Below are 17,926 nucleotides of genomic sequence, written 5' to 3'. Positions count from 1 at the left end.
CATCCTCACGCCCCCGCCCCTCCCCGCTCACCCAGCCAGAAGCCCCCATGCTGCCTCCGGCCCCCACCTCTGCAGGCACTTTTGTGCTTCTTGTGACACCCAGGGCTTTCGTTCATTTCATTCAAGAGAGCAGGTCAGGATGGCCCCGCCATGGATGGGTGAGGAGCCAGCTGTGACACGTTAAGGAACGGGGGACAGTGAAGAATAGTCTGTGCCTCCTCTGTAAAAGCGCAGGGAACGTTAAGTCCACTCTTCCATCTGTGGTCTCACTCTGTACTGATGAGGGAACCCCCTCAGGGCCCAGGTAACCTGCACTAGAAGGTGCACATCAGGCTCCTGATGGCCAAGGTGAGATGGACAGCCCAAGACAGCTGCAAAACCAAGCTGCAGGGCAGGCAAGGCGGCCTTGGGGCTCTTATTTATTTACTTTATTCTCGCTCTGTTGCCCAGGCCAGAGTGCAGTGGTACAATCTTGGCTCACTGTGGCCTCAGCTTTCCAGGCTCAAGTGATCCTCCTGCCTTGGCCTCCTGAGTAGCCGAGACTACAGGTGCACATCACCACAGCTGGCTAATCTTTTTACATTTTATTTTATTTTTTGGTAGAAACGGGGTCTCACTATGTCACCCAGGCTGGTCTCGAACTCCTGGGCTCAAGCGGTCCTGCCGCCTTGGCCTCCCAAAGTGCTAAGATGACAGGTGTGGGCCCCATGCCCGGCCTGGCGTGGAGCCCTTCACCCAAACATGAACCAGGAGGTGAGCTTGGTAAGGAGCACGTGGGCTCCAGGAACGCGAGGGGGAATGAATGGAGGCAGCTCCTCAGTGTGCAAAAACATGCAGCGCAGGCCTCACTGGTCACTGTCCCGGCAGCCTTGCAGTGGGATCAGGACAGTCCTGCTGTCCAGGAAGGAGAAGACCCTGCTCTCTTGTTTCTCAGTACCTGCCCCTGTCCTTCTAGCCCCATTGCTGCTCTCAAGACAAGCTGTGACTGAGCGGGTCACGCTGGTGACATTTTATGAGGCTGGACGCACAGCCCCACAGCACCTTGTCACTGAAGCTACAGGAATCCAAGAACCGGTGCTCTGGCCAAGAAGGGAGCACTGGGGTGCCCTGAATGGCGCGGACAACCCCAGCCCCCCGCCTTCACTGATTGTCATGACCTGTGGCTTCTGAAGAAGGACAGGGCAGTCTCAGAACTTTCTGAGAAACGGATGGTCAAGTAGATGTTTGTTAGCTCTTTTCTTGAAATTGTAATGACGAAACCATGACTGCCACTTAGGAAAGTAACTTGTGTTGAAATAACTTTTAGAACAAAGTAAATACATTAAGAAATAACCAAATCGGCTTACTTTCTGATAATATTTATTCTATGGCCACACAACGGCTGGCACTCACTTCTGCTTCTGGCCAGGCTGTAGTTATAAGGACCAGACTTTAATGTTCCTCCATAAACAACTAGAAAACTGGACAAAGTATATAACAACTGTTTGCAGACATTTGACAACTGGTCAAACAAGACCGAGATCCCGAACAAGACCGAGACCCTGGACAAGTCCAAGATCCCGGACAAGACCGAGACCCTGGACAAGTCCGAGATCCCGGACAAGACCGAGACCCTGGACAAGTCCGAGATCCCGGACAAGACCGAGACCCTGGACAAGTCCGAGATCCTGGACAAGACCGAGACCCTGGACAAGTCCGAGATCCCGGACAAGACCGCCACCCTTGTGGGAAGGGAGACAGGCAAGGTAAACCCTGGGGCCCTGGCCTTCTGCCTGAAGGCCGTTTCTGGGCTGCCGGCCCAGGGAGGGAAGCAGGGCCTGAGCAAAGCTGAGCGCCCTTACGGAGCTGAGACTGCACTGGGGTCTGGGGAGACAGAAGGAGCCGGCATTTCAGGGCAGAATCCCGCAAGGAGGAAACTGCAGAAAAGAGCTCCAGAAATCTGCACAGGGTTCTGTTGAGTCTGTACTGAGGACCAGCCTGCACACGTATAGAAGAAAACTCCACAAAGCCAGGCAAAGAGGAGAAAGGAGCATGTAAGGTGAACAACTTCCAGAGCTCGCACATGGTCATGACATACTGAAGCTACAGCCGGGGTGATGGGTCCCCAGTGATCACTGTGGACATTCAGTGGAGACTCAGGAGGAGCCACACCGTGGGAACAGGGCTGATGCTGTCTGCAGTGAAGGCTCGTCTAGAACCTACCTGAGAAACTGCAGCTACAGAAATCCAAGGCCGGGCCTGGTGGCTCACTCCTGTAATCCCAGAACTTTGGGAAGCCGAGGTGGGCAGATCGCCTGAGGCCAGGAGTTCACAACCAGCCTGGTCAACTTGGTAAAACCCCGTCTCTACTAAAAATACAAAAATTAGCCAGGCGTGGGAATACAGGTGCATGCCTGTAATCCCAACTACTCGGGAGGCTGAGGCACGAGAATCACTTGAACCTGGGAGGCAGAGGTTGCAGTGAGCCGAGATCGCGCCACTGCACTCTAGCCTGAGTGACAGAGCAGACTCTTGTCTCAAAAAACAAAACAAAACACACCACATAACCCAACTTTCACCCAAAACAAGGCCCAACACTCTTTAGAAGACAAGAAGGCGAGCACCATGGCTCATGCCTGTAATCCCAGCACTTTGGCAGGCCAAGGTAGACGGATCACTTGAGGTCAGGAGTTCACGACCAGCCTGGCCAACTTGGTAAAACCCCGTCTCTACTGAAAATACAAAAATTAGCTGGGCGTGGTGGCAGGTGCCTGTAATTTCAACTACTTGGGAGGCTGAGGCACGAGAATCACTTGAACCTTGGAGCTAGAGGTTGCAGTGAGCCGAGATTGCACCACTACACTCCAGCCTGGGTGAAAGAGCAGACTCTGTCTCAAAAAACAAGAAAACATGTAACCTAACTTTCTATCAAAACAAGGCCCAACATGCTTTAAAAGATAAGAAGACTGGATGTGGTGGCACATGTCTGTGGTCCCAGCTGCTTGGGAGGCTGGGGCAGGAGTATCGTTTGAGCCCGGAAGGTCAAAGCTGCAGTGAGCCGAGATCACGCCACTGTGCTCCAACCTAAGTGACAGAGCAAGACAGCCTCTCAAAAAAAAAAAAAAAAAAGCCCAGGCACTGAGAGGCCAAGGTGGGTGGATCACGAGGTTAGGAGATCGAGACCATCCTGGCTAACATGGTGAAACCCCGTCTCTACTAAAAAAAAATACAAAAAAATTAGCTGGGCGTGGTGGCGGGCGCCTGTAGTCCCAGCTACTCGGGAGGCTGAGGCAGGAGAATGGCGTGAACCCGGGAGGCGGAGCTTGCAGTGAGCCGAGATCACGCCACTGCACTCAAGCCTGGGCAACAGAGCAAGACTCCGTCTCAAAACAAAACAAAAACAAAAAACAAAAAAACAAAGTCTGTCTTTGATTCTGTTTTTGTGCTGAGGAGATGATGAGGCTGTCTTCTGTCTACTTCTCCTCCAGCACATATGCTCTTTTTTCTTTTCTTTTTTTTTTTTTCTTTGGCTCACCACAACCTCCACCTCCAGGGTTCAAGCGATTCTCCTGCCTCAGCCTCCCAAGTAGCTGGGATTACAGGCATGTGCCACCATGCCCAGATAATTTTTGTATTATTAATAGAAACAGGGTTTCTCCATGTTGGTCAGGCTGGTTTCCAACTCCCAACCTCAGGTGATCTGCCTGCCTCAGCCTCCCAAAGTGCTGGGATTACAGGCATGAGCCACCGCACCCGGCCTCTTTTTCTTTTTAAATAGAGCTGCGGGGGGCCCTGGAGCGGTGGCCATGAACACCGGTCTCATTCTCCAAAATGAAGGCTGTGGGGCTCAAGATTTTCCACTCATGAGAACAATCGCTGTGTGACTTGTCAGTATAACCTTCATCAGGTTCGAGATCTCGGCCGGGCGTGGGGGCTCACACCTGTAATCCCAGCACTTTGGGAGGCCAAGATGAGTGGATCGCCTGAGGCCAGGAGCCTGGTCAACATGACGAAACCCCGTCTCTACTAAAAATACAACAATTAGCCTGGCACGGTGGCAGCACCTGTAGTCCCAGCTACTCGGGAGGCTGAGGCAGGAGAATCACTTGAACCCGGGAGGTGGAGGTTGCAGTGAGCTGAGATTACATCACTGCACTCCAGCCTGGGCAACAGAGCAAGACTCCATCTGGAAAAAAAAAAATTCCTGATTAACTAGAACTTCCATTAAAGTTAGGTGTTAAACTTTGTAAGATGTTTTTTTCTGTGTTAAGATAATCATATGATTTTTTTTATTTTCATGTGTTAATGTAATGAAATACGATGATAGATTTTCTGATGTTGAATGAACCTTGCGTTATTGAAATACACTTGAGGCCGGGCGCGGTGGCTCACGCCTGTAATCCCAGCACTTTGGGAGGCCGAGGCGGACGGATCACGAAGTCAGGAGATCGAGACCATCCTGGCTAGCATGGTGAAACCCCGTCTCTACTAAAAAATAGAAAAAATTAGCCGGGTGTGGTGGCAGGCGCCTATAGTCCCAGCTACTCGGGAGGCTGAGGCAGGAGAATGCCATGAACCCGGGAGGTGGAGCTTGCAGCGAGCCAAGATTGAGCCACTGCACTCCAGCCTGGGCAACAGAGTGAGACTCCGTCTCAAAAAAAAAAAAAAAAAAGAAATACACTTGATAAATATACTTGATAAATATTTTTAAATACTTTTTTGATTTGACTTGCTCATGTTTTTATATACAGTTTTTGCAGCTATGTTTATAAGTTAAATAGGCCTACAGTTTTCTTTTCTTGTGTTGTTCTTTTCTGGTTTGGGAACCAAGATTACTTTACCTCATAAAATGAACTGGGCAACTCTTTTTCTACTTTTTTAAATAATTTAAATAAGATGGGCCAGACGTGGTGGCTCACGCCTGTATTCCCAGCACTTTGGGAGGCTGAGGCGAGAGGATCACGAGGTCAGGAGTTCGAGACCAGCCTGGCCAGCATGGTGAAATCCCATCTCCACAAAAAAAAAAAAAAAAAAATTAGCTGGGCATGGTGGCGGGCACCTGTAGTCCCAGCTACTCAGGAGCCTGAGGCAGGAGAATTGCTTGAACCCAGGAGGCAGAGGTTGCAGTGAGCCGAGGTCGCACCACTGCACTCCAGCCTGGGCAACAGAGCGAGATTCTGTCTCAAAATAAATTAATTAATTAATAAGATAGGAATTGACTATTGAAATTTTGGTTTCCTTGAAAATTCAACAGAACCACCTGTAAAACCATCTCAGCCAGGGGATCTTTTGGGATGGGAAGTGTTTGATTGTCATTTCAATTTCCTTAACAGTTATTGGGGCTGGGCATGGTGGCTCACACCTGCAATCCCAGCATTTTGGAAGGCTAAGGTGGGAGGATCACTTGAAGCCAGGAATTCGAGACCAGCCTGGGCAACAAAGCAAAAGTCTGTCTCTGCTTTAAAAATAAAACAGGCAAGGCGCGGTGGTTCACACCTGTAATCCCAGCACTTTGGGAGGCCAAGGCGGGTGGTCACTTGAGGCCAGGAGTTTGAGACCAGCCTGGCCAATATGGTGAAACCCCATCTCTACTAAAAATACGAAAATTAGCTGGGTGTGGTGGCCAGCGCCTGTAATCCCAGCTACTCGGGAGGCTGAGGCTTGAAATTCACTTGAACCCCAGAGGCAGAGATTGCAGTGAGCCAAGATCACACCACTGCACTCCAGCCTGGGCGACAGAGCAAGACTCTGTCTCAAAAAAAAAAAAAGTTATTGAGCATTTCAATTGGCTTTTTTTGTTGTTGGCGATTTTGGAACTTTTCGTTTCATCTAGCTTACTGGTTTAATTTACGAATTGCATTTGACTCACTAGTGAGTGGCCTCCTGGCCTCGCTGTGCAGCTCTGTTGTCTCCCCTCTGGTGTTCATTTGCTCTCCCTTTTTTCCTCTTTTTGTGTTTTTGCTCTTCTTCTTTTGTTTTGTTTTTTGAGATGGAGTCTCAGTCCGTCACCCAGGTTGGAGTGCAGTGTCCCTATCTCAGCTCACTGTAACCTCCACCTCCCGGGTTCAAGCGATTCTCCTGCCTCAGCCTCCCAAGTAGCTGGGATTACAGGTGCCTGCCACCATGCCCAGCTGATTTTTGTTTTTTGTTTTTTGTGTTTTTTTTTTTGAGACGGAGTCTTGCTCTGTCACCCAGGCTGGAGTGCAGTGGTGCAATCTTGGCTCACTGCAAGCTCTGCCTCCCGGGTTCACGCCATTCTCCTGCCTCAGCCTCCCGAGTAGCTGGGACTACAGGTGCCCACCACCACGCCCAGCTATTTTTTTGTATGTTTTTTGAGTAGAGACGGGGTTTCACCATGTTAGCCAGGCTGGTCTCGATATCCTGACCTCGTGATCCACCCGCCTCGGCCTCCCAAAGTACTAGGATTACAGACGCGAGCCACCGTGCCCGGCATAAATAATTCATTTTATGATTTTCTTTATAACCAAAAATTATTCAGTAGTAGGTTTTACAATTTTGAAGCAGAAGCAGGATGAGAGGTTTTGATGTTGGTTTCAAATTTTATTGTGTTACGTTTGAAATGAATTGAGACTTGCTCTGTGGCCTGATATGATCAGATTCTAGACATGGTCTGTTTGCCAAAAGAGAAAGTGAATCATCTGCCTGCAAGGTTAGACCTCCTGTGCCTCATGACTCAAGCCAACCAGTCCCTGTTGATTAATGAGTTTTTTCCAGGAGTACGTGGGTTTGTTTGTTTTTGAGGAACATGGATGAGTTAACACCTTCATCTACTCTCAGTTACCTCTTTCCTGCAGCTCTGTCCGTCAGTACTTGACATGTTTTGAAGTTGTACCTTTTTATTTTTTTTTTTCTTTTTTTCTGCATCTGAAGTCTTACCTTTTAAAATACAGAGTTCTGGCCAGGTATGGCAGCTCACGCCTGTAATCTCAGCAGTTTGGAGGCCGAGGAGGGTGGATCACTTGAGGTCAGGAGTTCAAGACCAGCCTGGCCAACATGGTGAAATCCCATCTCTACAAAAAATACAAAAACTATCTGGGCGTGGTGGCAGGCACCTGTAATCCCAGCTACTCAGGAGGCTGAGGCAGGAGAATTGCTTGAACCCGGGAGGTGGACATTGCAGTGAGCTGAGATCACACCACTGTACTCCAGCCTGGGTGACACAGCGAGACTCTGTCTCAAAAAAAAAAAACAGACTTCTTTGCCTTTTATGACATTTTCTGCCTAATTCTATTTTATTTTTTAATTTTTACTTTTTCTGTCTTTTTAACTGGATCTTTTATTGTTGGATTTTTTTTTTTTCATTTTTTATTTTTTTGAGACGGAGTCTCACTCTGTCTCCCATGCTGGAGTGCAGTGGCGCAATCTCAGCTCACTGCAAGCTCCGCCTCCCGGGTTCACGCCATTCTCCTGCCTCAGCCTCCCGAGTAAGTGGGACTACAGGTGCCCGCCACCATGCCCGGCTAATTTTTTATATTTTTAGTAGAGACGGGGTTTCACCGTGTTAGCCAGGATGGTCTCGATCTCCTGACCTCATGATCCACCTGCCTCAGCCTCCCAAAGTGCTGGGATTACAGGTGTGAGCCACCGTGTCTGGCCGGATCTTTATTTTTAAAAAATTCCATCTAGGAATTCTTTTTAATTAGTCAGTTTACTCATCTATAAATATCCATTGAACTATTGTCTACTGGAACTTAATCTCCATATTATTTATTTTCCATTTGTTTCATTTTCCTACATTCTTGTTTTACACTGGAGAAATCAAGTTTTCCTCTGCTGTTTTACAAGTTACACATTCTAATTTTGTCCTGTGGTAACATCTGCCAGCTCACACCAGGCTCACAGAACCTTATGCCTCGCAGCCGCCTCATAGGCCCCTCGCAGGCGTGTGCTCCACACGCTCCCCTCTGCGCCACCCCAGCCCTGGAGTCTGAGCTCTCCTGTGGGGCGCTGGGGCCACTTGGTTTCCTGTCCATGTCTTGCTCTCTTACGGCTTATTCTGAGCTCTTTCTCCTCCGTCCTTCAGTGACTCCCCCAGGACTTTCCGTGTGGGCCTCGGGCAGAACAAGGCTGCATATCCCGCCTGTGTAGGAAGCCCTGTTATTGTATCCCTGTAGGTATTTGGAGGTTGATGTTTAACATGTTTTGATATGAAGATGTAGAAGGATTTTGTGTAGGTTTGGCCTTATCCATATCCTGTCTTCATCGGCCTCCTCGAAGAACTTCATTCTGTCCTAAAGGAAGCAGTCGCAGCTTAAAGAGTGTGAGCACGCGCCCACTTCACACAGACACACCCGGCCTGCCCCGCCCCACCCTGCCCCTGCCCTGGAGAAAGCGAGGCTCCTTCCTTTCCAGGATGCCCCTGGAGATGCCGGCCATAGATCTTCAGTGAAACGCTTCATTCTCTGTTCATACAATTAGGAAACTATAGCTGTCCCAGCTAAATTTCAGGACAAATTAGCCCAGCTGGTCACGCTCACAGTCACTGCCTCCACCAGAACTGATGCGGACCCCTGGGAACCGAGGTGTTTGCTCTGTGACTTGGGAAGGACAGCGGAAGGTATTTCCATTTAGCTCTTGTGGCCAGATTTTTTTGTGAATGAAAATCTGTTGTGCATCTTGGACACCGTCACATGTACTACCCTGTGTATTTCCGTTTAAAACTCAGAGCCAGTGACAACATGACACCAATGCAACACAAGCAAGAGAGATCCTGCCCTGAAACTCACTGTTGTTTTAGGCTTTCGGCGGACCCTGCTATAAATGTGCAAATTTTATGCCCAGTCTGTGACCAGGGCTGAACCTCCTTCCTGAGGGGCTGGGGGACTCCTCCAAGGAGCAAGAACAGCCCGGCTGTCCACAGAGGAGCCCGTTTTCAGGGGTGGGAGCACAGGTCAGGCGCTCTCTCAGCAAAACTCCAGGACCCAGGCAAGCCATCACACTAGCAGCCAGAGCGGCCGCAGGTCACTCATCTCTGCCACTTGCTCTCTGAGTGCTCCAGAGTCAAGGACTGCGGCTTGGCCAAGGGGACAGTGGCCTGTGGCCTCTGACTCTGAGCTTGGAGAAGGCTTGCTGCTCCAACATCACGTGGACAGAGGCAAGGAGGCACGTGGGATGGGGAATGGGGATAGAGACCAGCCTGCCCCAGGAGCAGGTGGGTCCACCAGAAATGCTCATGCATTTTCTGACCAGGACTTCCATCCTGAGGTGTGTGCAGAGTGACCCAAAGCCCCCTCGTCCGTGCCGTGACTCTGGGCCCTGGAGCCCACCCCCTTTCTGTAGAAAAGCCTATTCTGGAGGCATCTGTCCTAAGAGCACCCGATGGCACTGTAGGATGCTGAGAGCAGCTGAGGCAGGAGGGCCGGCGGCTGTTCCCTCCCAGAGTCCCATCTCAGGTGGACGCCAGTCCACGACTTCCAGCCCAGGGGCTAATGTGTCTTCTCCAGTCCACGTGGCAGGTGTTGCCAGGGGAGCGGGCAGTGCAGCTGTTGGACAGCAGGGGGTGTTTCTTCAACCCAGGCTGCCCTCCTCCTCCTGCCACAACAGGGCCCCATTCATTCTGGAACCTGCAGACCAACTCCATCCGCTCATCCTCACAGTGTGCCGAGCGCCAGGCCCAGAAGCACGCACCTACCTGGGGGCCTCTTCCTCCTCCTTTCTGGCGGGGGGCCGCTTTGGCCCCTGATGCTAACCTCGCCCTGTGTGCCGTGCAGCTGGAGTCAAACGGAGGTGCAGAGACGCCATGGAGGGCGACAAGGCACACAGCAGTGTCCGAGGCAGCCACTCCCCACTCCCGCAGCATCCGTGCCCCACCTGGGTGCCAAGCCGCTGTGCCATGCACCCCCCCACCCCCAGCCTGCTGCAGGCGTGTGGGCCTGTGCCTCTTTTCCCAGGGGAGCCAAAAACCCTGGGATCCAGAGGGTCATTGCCCAGATCTCTGGAGAGCAACTCCAGGGGCCTGGTCTCCAAGGGAGAAGAGGGAGTGGGGAGAGGCCTTTGGCCAGGCATGTGGCCCTCAGTGTCCCGAGCAGGTCAGGCAGCTGATATGTGTGTGGCTGGCGTAGCTCCTGCAGAGCCAGGCTCCTGGAGGAGCGTGTGGCCTCCTTCCCAGCTGTCCGTCCTCCTGCCGAGACATGCAGGGAGCAGCCCTGAGACATGGGTCTCAGGCAAAGTGAGTGGCAGGCAGTGCTGTTCCCCAGGGACATGGCGGTGACCTTCTGGTCTGTGGCCCTGAGATGCTAGGGTGCCCACCTGGAGCTGTAAGCTGGCCTGGCAGACCTGGGAGGGCCCCATGGGCCCCTTTTGAAAGTTTCCTTTTCATGAATTTTACCCAGAATCTCCCCTGCAACTGGCCCATGCTGCTTTTTGCTGTCCCCAGACAGTGCCAACAGAGACCACGAGTCGTCTAAACACCACCCCAGGCACTCAGCACTCAGTGCAAAGTCTTGGCCCAAGGGGCATGAGGCCAGCATTCCTCACTTTAGGACCAGGAAACAGTTCCCATGCCTCCGAAACAGCGGAGACAGCTGCCACTTCCTGTTGCCCCAGCTCAGCCTCTGCCTGTCACTTTCTTTCCGGGGCCTCAGGGCCTTCTTCTGCCTTTACTCCTCTGAAAGGTAGGAGAAGGGTGGGGTGCGGAGATACCCAGAGGCCATCCAGCTCGCAGGCCACTGCCTGGCCCTGGTTCTCACCGTCCCAGCCTCCTAGTGGCCTCCTCGGCACCCACCAGCCTGCAGCCACCTGTGCTTGGGGTTTTTGGCACCTCCCCTTCCTGTGGGCTGAGCTCAGATGGGCTCTGGCCGGAGCCGGCCCAGGAGGAAGGCCATGCGTCCCTGGGTCTCTTCTCGCCCAGGTGAGGCCTGTGTGCCCACCTTCCGCGATGCAGCCTCCGGTAGGGACAGACCACGTCTCTCAAAGCCTTATGCCCACGATGTGTTTCCCTTAAATTCCCTTCCTTGGGGCTCTGGCTTGCACCCCACTACTAGGCGACCCCTCTCAAGGGCTGGGATGGGGCCCACATTGGGCAACACTGACAGGCTGTAGCAGACAGGCCTGGACAGGCTCAGCAGCAGCAGGGGACCTGCCGGTGCCGTTGGGGGAGGAGCCACAGGCGCCCAGAGGAGGTGCTGGCATGAAACAAGGGGTCAGCCTGTGGTTGGCGCCCAGGCCCCTGAGGTCCCACCTCTCCTCTGCTCCAAAGGCCAGCAGGCGGGGCCTGAAGGATCCGGGGTTTCCTGCTGGCCCTGCCTCACCAGGCTGAGTGATGGGTGGCAGGACTGCCCAGAGCCCTGGAGCCTGCAGTGTCCAGTACCCTCCCCTCTTGTGCATCTGCCCAGTGGGGGCTCCGGGCTCCATGTGCCAGTGAGGCGGGGAAGGCAGCTGGACATAGCAGGCCCAGAGCATCCCCCTGTGGAGGGACCGTGGGAACCAGATCACGTGGGCCTCCCTCCCCTGTACCCCATAGCTCTCCTGTTGTCACACTCAGTCCCACAAAGGCAGCCCTGGGGCCACTGTGACCCCCAGGGCTAAGCTCCAGGAGCTCGGGGTGGGGGTGTCCATTAGGAGACTTTAGCAGGTGAGGGTTGATGCAGGCTGGGGAGACACGGGTGGGCGTGGCCTGTGAGCCTCCCAGGTGTGGGGACCCTGGAAAGGTGCACGCAGCTTCTGGAGATTCGGGGTGGGGGAAGCCAAGTCGCATTCGCTGTCACTGTCTGCACTAAAGGCCTGGGTGCCGTGCTGACAGTGATGGGAAAAGCCTTGCTCCCAAGAGACTTGGAAATAATTAGATGCATTTGAGAAGGGTTGATCTTGGGTGCGTGAGGACTCCTGTGGCAGCCAGAGGGGGTTCAGCAGAACAAGGTGAACCAGAGAGAGCAGCGGAGGCTATAGGGAGATGGAAGGGCCTCTGCTACAGAAAGGACTTGAGGCCTGAGCTGCCATCAGGGCCAGGCCCTCCCCAGCCCCAGGGCTGGAGAACCAGGGAAGGTGTGGGCTCACCATCCGGCCCTTCCCAAAGCCCTAGGAAGCCAGGTAGGTGTGCCCAGGGCACTCAGAGAGCCCGGAGCAGCCTGGAGAATGAGCCACCAGAGGCCAACTTGGTCAAGAGCTGGGCTGAGGCTCAGGTGCAGGAGAAGAAACCCACAGGGTGGCCAGAAAGCTGGGGACCAGCTCCATCCCCTTTGTGCTCAGAGTTCTCCTGCCCCCAGGCTGAGACGGGAGCGAGGGCCGCACCTTCCCTGCAATAGGACAGGCTATGTCCTCCCTGAGATTCCACCAGCTTCGAACCTCCAAGGCCGGGCTTGGTGGCCCACACCTGTAATCCCAGCACTTTGGGAGGCCGAGGTGGGTGGATCACGAGATCAGGAGATCGAGACCATCCTGGTTAACATGGTGAAACCCCGTCTCTACTAAAAATACAAAAAACTTAGCGGGCCGTGGTGGCGGGCGCCTGGAGTCCCATCTACTCGGGAGGCTGAGGCAGGAGAATGGCATGAACCCGGAAGGCGGAGCATGCAGTGAGCCGAGATCACACCACTGTACTCCAGCCTGGGCGACAGAGCGAGACTCCGTCTCAAAAAATAAATAAATAAAAATTTTAAAAACCCTCCAAGTATGGTGCAGCCGCCTGAGGGGACGGAGCCCAGCCCAGGGGGCCCAGCCTCAGCACACACCACGCCCTGGGAGGGGCAAGCAGGCCCCAGTCCCCCTCCCCTGGTTAATCACTGCAAGGCCTTGGATGTTTCAGGAACTTTCCAGAAGCTCTGTTCGGGGCCAGAGCACCAGCAGCCCGTGGGGGAGGGGTGCAGGACCCAAGAGGCGCGTTCCTCAGGCTGTGCCCGGCAAACTGTGTGTCCACATGGTTTCCCTGAGGCCCAGTCAGCCCAACGCAGAAAGAGCAGAAAGAGAAATCCCGGCCAGGCTCGGCAAAACAGGTCAGGCGAGAAGGAGGGGTGGAGAGTGGTGGAGGCCAAGAGTGTTTTTACACACCAGTTACTGGGTTGACCTCAGATTAGCATCAGGTAGAAGAATCCGGGGTCACAGGGAGTCACGCCTGGGGCAGCCGCCTTGACACATCCAGCTCCGTGCCTCTGACCTAGGACTGGCTAGGCTGGGGCTGTCCGCTGCCCTGGGGTCCTGGGCTCATGGCCAGTTCCCTGCCACCATCACTGAGGAGGGCTCGGCAAGAAAAGGACCACTGAGGAAACCAGAGCCTGTAAAGTGGATATTCTGAGCTAGGGGCCAGCCTGCCCTGGGGAGGGGGCCAGCTCACCCTCCCTGCTCCTCCCTGCCCCGGGGACTGGGACCCACTCACACCTCCCTGCTTCGCTCCAGGATACAGCCAGGGTCCTCCCAGCAGGGCCAGCTCAGGCCTCCCGAGCAAAGGGGCAGGCCCTTCACCCCCCTCCCTCAGCTCACTTTTTCTGAAAATCCCCGCAGGCTTTGTCTCAGGAGGATCAAGCTGGGCAAAGCCCCCAGAAATCCCTGAGCATTACAGAGGGACAACCAAGGCCTCTGGGTTTGAGGAGACGCCTCAGGGTCACAGTGGAGCAGTAGGGCCTGGTCAGAGGACCAGCTTCCCAGCGGGAAGCCCTTTCCACGGGATACCCCACCCTCTGCCAGCCGGTGTGGGGGGATGGGGGGAGGGAGTGGGGATGGGGGTGTTGGCCGGGACCAGGAGATCAGGCGGGCTTATTGTCAAGAGATAAGGGGTGGGAGCCTTTGTGTGAAGAGGAGAAATTCCTCTGGGCGTTGGAAGCAAAGGGAGCAGGCAGCGTCCAGGGCCCCCCAGGACCCCAGGAGGGGGCCAGGGACTGTGTGACTGTGTGACCCCAGCAAGGCTGCAGGGAAAGGAAGACTGGTTCCAGGTGTCTTTGAGACCCCAAGAGTGGATCAGAGTGGAAGAAGCTGAGATGGGAAGAGGGGCCCAGGGCCAGGGCCGGGAGGGTGTGGCTGCCCCCATGGGCACCGCGCAGCCCAGCTGAGAGTGTGTCATTGCCGGTGTCCCCAAAGCACAGACGCTTCCCAGTCACCCAGGCTGCACACAGACCACACAGGCTGGGCTCCAGCAGGAGGCCTTGGCCGCCCGCTGACCTGCCCGGGTCAGCCTGTCCAGACTGCCCACCGGGCCACACTCAGCCATGTGCTGGAGCCCTCTAGACCTCACCCCAGCCACAATGTGGCCATGCAGTGGACGCTGAGCTCCCATCTTACTGTGGGTTTTTTTTTTTTTTTTTGAGATGGAGTTTGCCCTTGTCCGCCCAGGCTGGAGTGCAGTGGCGCAATCTCAGCTCACTGCAACCTCTGCCTCCCGGGTTCAAGCGACTCCGCTGCCTCAGCCTCCTGAGTAGCTGGGATTACAGGTGCCCGCCACCACGCTCGGCTAATTTTTTGTATTTTTAGTAGAGATGGGGTTTCACCATGTTGGCCAGGCTAGTCTTGAACTCCTGACAGGTGATCCACCCACCTCAGCCTCCCAAAGTGCTGGGATTACAGGCGTGAGCCACCAAGCCCAGCCCTTGCATGGATTTTTAATAACATTTTGCTGTTGTTTTACCAAAAAAACCCCACATTCTTAATTCAAAAAATGAAAAATAGAGAAAAACTGGCCAGATAAAGAAGATCCTCTACAACACCCCTCTGCGAAGACGGTTTTAGCTGATGCTTTGGAAGGGCTACCTGGCATTTAGGCCCCAGCCTCTGTGTGTAGCGCACTCCTGGGCCCTTGGCCTGTGCCCGGCCACGTGGTACCCACCAGCGCGGCCTTTCCTTTGGCCTCAAAAGCCTGGCACTGCTGGCCCATCGGGGAGGCGGGGGCAGGCAATGTGTCTCAGATGGTAGGGACACCCGGGGCAGCCTGGGAGGAGGAGCTTTGAGTCAACCATTTACCCCAGCACCCCTGCCCCCTCCTGGGACCCATTACCACACAGCACCCCTGCCCCCTCCTGGGACCCATTACGAAATGGTCACAACAGGACCATTTTCAGAGCCACATGTCCAGGTGCCCAGTGGAGGGGCAGGCCCAGACCCTGGCAAGCAGGACCCACTGAGCAAGGCGAGGCCACAGCTCTTTGGTCACTCCAGGAGGATCCTCTGGCCTTCATGGACTCCTGGAGGAAAGCCAGGCCAAGGGTCACAAGGCCCCCGCTGGCCAGGGACGCAGAAGCGTTGCACATGTGCAGTGCGTGTGAGCACAGCCTCCTGCTCCTCCTGCGCTCCTGACGCATGCTGTTTTTTTCTCTTTACCTGACAGAGCTCCCAGCTCCTCCAGCAGCCGATAGGAGCCCCGTCAAGATGCAGGCAGGTGTTGCCACCCCAGGGATGAAGACAGCAGCCCAAGCAAAGGCCAAGCCCACAGGAGCCTCCCGGTCTCATCCTGCAAAAGCTAAAGGCTGCCAGAGGCCCCCCAAGATCCGTAACTACAACATTATGGACTGACTTCCTCCCCCCACCCCGCCCCACTCGGGGTGTTCGGGGCCTCCGCGTGGTGCCTGTGCTTTCACCTCCGTGTTGGGGGGGTGTGGGCACAGTGTGCAGGGTGGAGGCAGGGAGCTGCAGGGCCGGCTCCCAAATGCTGCTGAGGCGACCCTGCTGACTGAAGGCCTCCCTGAGCACAGGGCCCATTAAAACCAGGTTCCTCCCTGGGGCGTCTGCTTGGCCGTAGCATTGTTTATCTGTCCTGCTTGGGAAATGCAGTATCAAGTGCCTGTGCCAGAGCCTGGCCTGCCCGTGTCACCACCCACAGCCATCTACACACCGGTGGTGTTGGGGGCAGTGTGGCCTTCCTCAGAGCCTGGTAGCAGGTAGGGGGCAGATCAGAAAGCCCACCCACAAAGCAGGCATCTCCTGAGAGTACCATGGGAGGGGCCCTCCCAGAAGGAGTGAGAGCCTTGGATCGCAGTGAACCTGGCCAAGGTGACCCCCGGAAGCCAGGTGGGCACCTGGGCCTCATGCAGGTTGGGGTGCGCATGTCAGGTGCTGACAGGGTGGGGGCCAGCCGGGGACAGCGGTCACCACTGGGCCTTCCACGCCCACACCCAAGAAGGATAACAGCAAGATGTCCCTGTCACCTGAGTGCCCAGGGCCAAGTACCTGCAAGGATGTGAAACGCACACGTAAACTGACGCCCGTCCGCCCGGAACACACCGCACTACGCTGCCAAAAAGCACTTCCAAGAGTCCTCGCGTGTCCTCCACGGACGCAGTGCTCTGCGACCGGCAGGAGGGTGACTGGGGGGGGTTCATCACACGGACGCAGTGCTCTGCGACCGGCAGGACGGTGACTGGGGGGGTTCATCACACGGACGCAGTGCTCTGCGACCGGCAGGAGGGTGACTGGGGGGGGTTCATCACACGGACGCAGTGCTCTGCGACCGGCAGGAGGGTGACTGGGGGGGGTTCATCACACGGACGCAGTGCTCTGCGACCGGCAGGACGGTGACTGGGGGGGTTCATCACACGGACGCAGTGCTCTGCGACCGGCAGGAGGGTGACTGGGGGGGGGTTCATCACACGGACGCAGTGCTCTGCGACCGGCAGGAGGGTGACTGGGGGGGGTTCATCACACGGACGCAGTGCTCTGCGACTGGCAGGAGGGTGACGGGGGGGTTCATATCCCACCCCCACTCCTCTAGAGCCCAGTCTCTGTCCTCCACGCCCCCCGCCCAGCACCCAGGCCTCGTCACACTCTGCTCACAGCTTCTCTGGGAAGACGATGGGAGAACGCTGCTCCCAGCCCTAACTTGCCGTGCCACCTTGGCAAATCGTGGGACCTTTGCAGCTTTGGTTTGCACCCCCGTGTAAAATATAGACAGTGCCATCAGCTGGCCTAGCTCACAGGTGTGCGGGCCGGATAACTGTGACAAGCAGAAACCACACCACACAGACAAAGCCTGTGGCCCCAAGGCAGGGGCGTTTGAGGTTAGCCTCCCTCACTTGCTCCATGGGAATCCAGAGGAGTTGGGGATGGGCTGGGGGCTCTCAGTGCTCTGTGGACTCCCACACACGTCCCCTGGAATCGAGTCACGGCCCTGTGAGGTTTTTTTGTTTCTTTTTTTGAGACAGAGTCTCGCTCTGTCGCCCAGGCTGGAATGCAGTGGCGCAATCTCAGCTCACTGCAACCTCTGCCTCCTGGGTTCAAGCTATTCTCCAGCCTCAGCCTCCCGAGTAGCTGGGACTAGAGGCACCCGCCACCACACCCGGCTAATGTTTGTGTTTTTAGTAGAGACGGAGTTTCACTATGTTTGCCAGGCTTGTCTGCAACTCTTGACCTCGTGATTTGCCCGCCTTGGCCTCCCAAAGTGCTGGGATTACAGGCGTGAGCCACCAAGCCCGGCCGCTGCCGCTCACTTTCTGTAGAAGCCCTCAGGGTGCTTCTCCTCCTTGGGAGCCGGCCAGGGCTCCCCTGTAGCTGGCCCAGCCCCCGACAGGCTGCAGAGAGCAGGGCCCTGCTGGCCACTGACCACCAGCACTGGCAGCCAGGGCCACCTGTGAGGTTTGGAGCATGGAGAGCCGGAGCTGTGTGCCCGCATGCCTGAGGCTGACACAGGGCCTCACTCACCCTGAATCAGAAGAACCCCCGCAGTGGGGACAGCAGTGCGGGGACAGCCCCGGCCCTGTCTTCCCTTGTCCTTCCTTGACCCTCGGCCCCACTGTGCGTGAACCACAGCCCCAGAAGGGAAAAGACGCGGAGTGGCCGCCTGACCCTCAGGCCTGCTCTCAGGAGAGGGAGGAAGCCGGACACTTGCAGAGGGCCCAGGGTCCCCAGTCTCCGGTTCCCCTTCAGCGGCCCGGGCTTCCTGAGCCCTCAAAGTGGGACATGCAGCCAGAGACACCTGTGGCCTCACAAGGCCCGCTTGCCCCCCATGGGGTGCGTGGCCCCGCAGGCGCGAAGCGGTCAGAAAAGGGAGGCCGTGCTTCAGGGCTCAGGCCGC

The 17,926-nt window shown here is 55.5% G+C and overlaps 1 protein-coding gene across 5 annotated transcripts in view; it reads left to right on the top strand.

The window, feature by feature from the left end:
- CCDC57 (coiled-coil domain containing 57) overlaps window positions 1–15,657 on the top strand; it is a 115,186-nt gene extending 99,529 nt beyond the window's left edge. For all 5 annotated transcript variants that reach the window (XM_063718347.1, XM_054537423.2, XM_054537424.2 and 2 more), the window contains one exon: window positions 15,248–15,657. In XM_063718347.1, coding sequence (XP_063574417.1) covers window positions 15,248–15,432 — 185 coding nt within the window. In that variant the 3' untranslated portion in view covers window positions 15,433–15,657. The remainder of the gene's footprint in view (window positions 1–15,247) is intronic.
- The last annotated feature ends 2,269 nt before the right edge of the window (window positions 15,658–17,926 follow it).

The sequence above is a fragment of the Pongo abelii genome, chromosome 19, assembly GCF_028885655.2.
Source record: "Pongo abelii isolate AG06213 chromosome 19, NHGRI_mPonAbe1-v2.0_pri, whole genome shotgun sequence".
Taxonomy (NCBI): Eukaryota; Metazoa; Chordata; class Mammalia; order Primates; family Hominidae; genus Pongo; species Pongo abelii.
The sequence above is the reverse complement of the archived record's forward strand: the minus strand, read 5'-3'. Positions and strand labels throughout refer to the sequence as shown.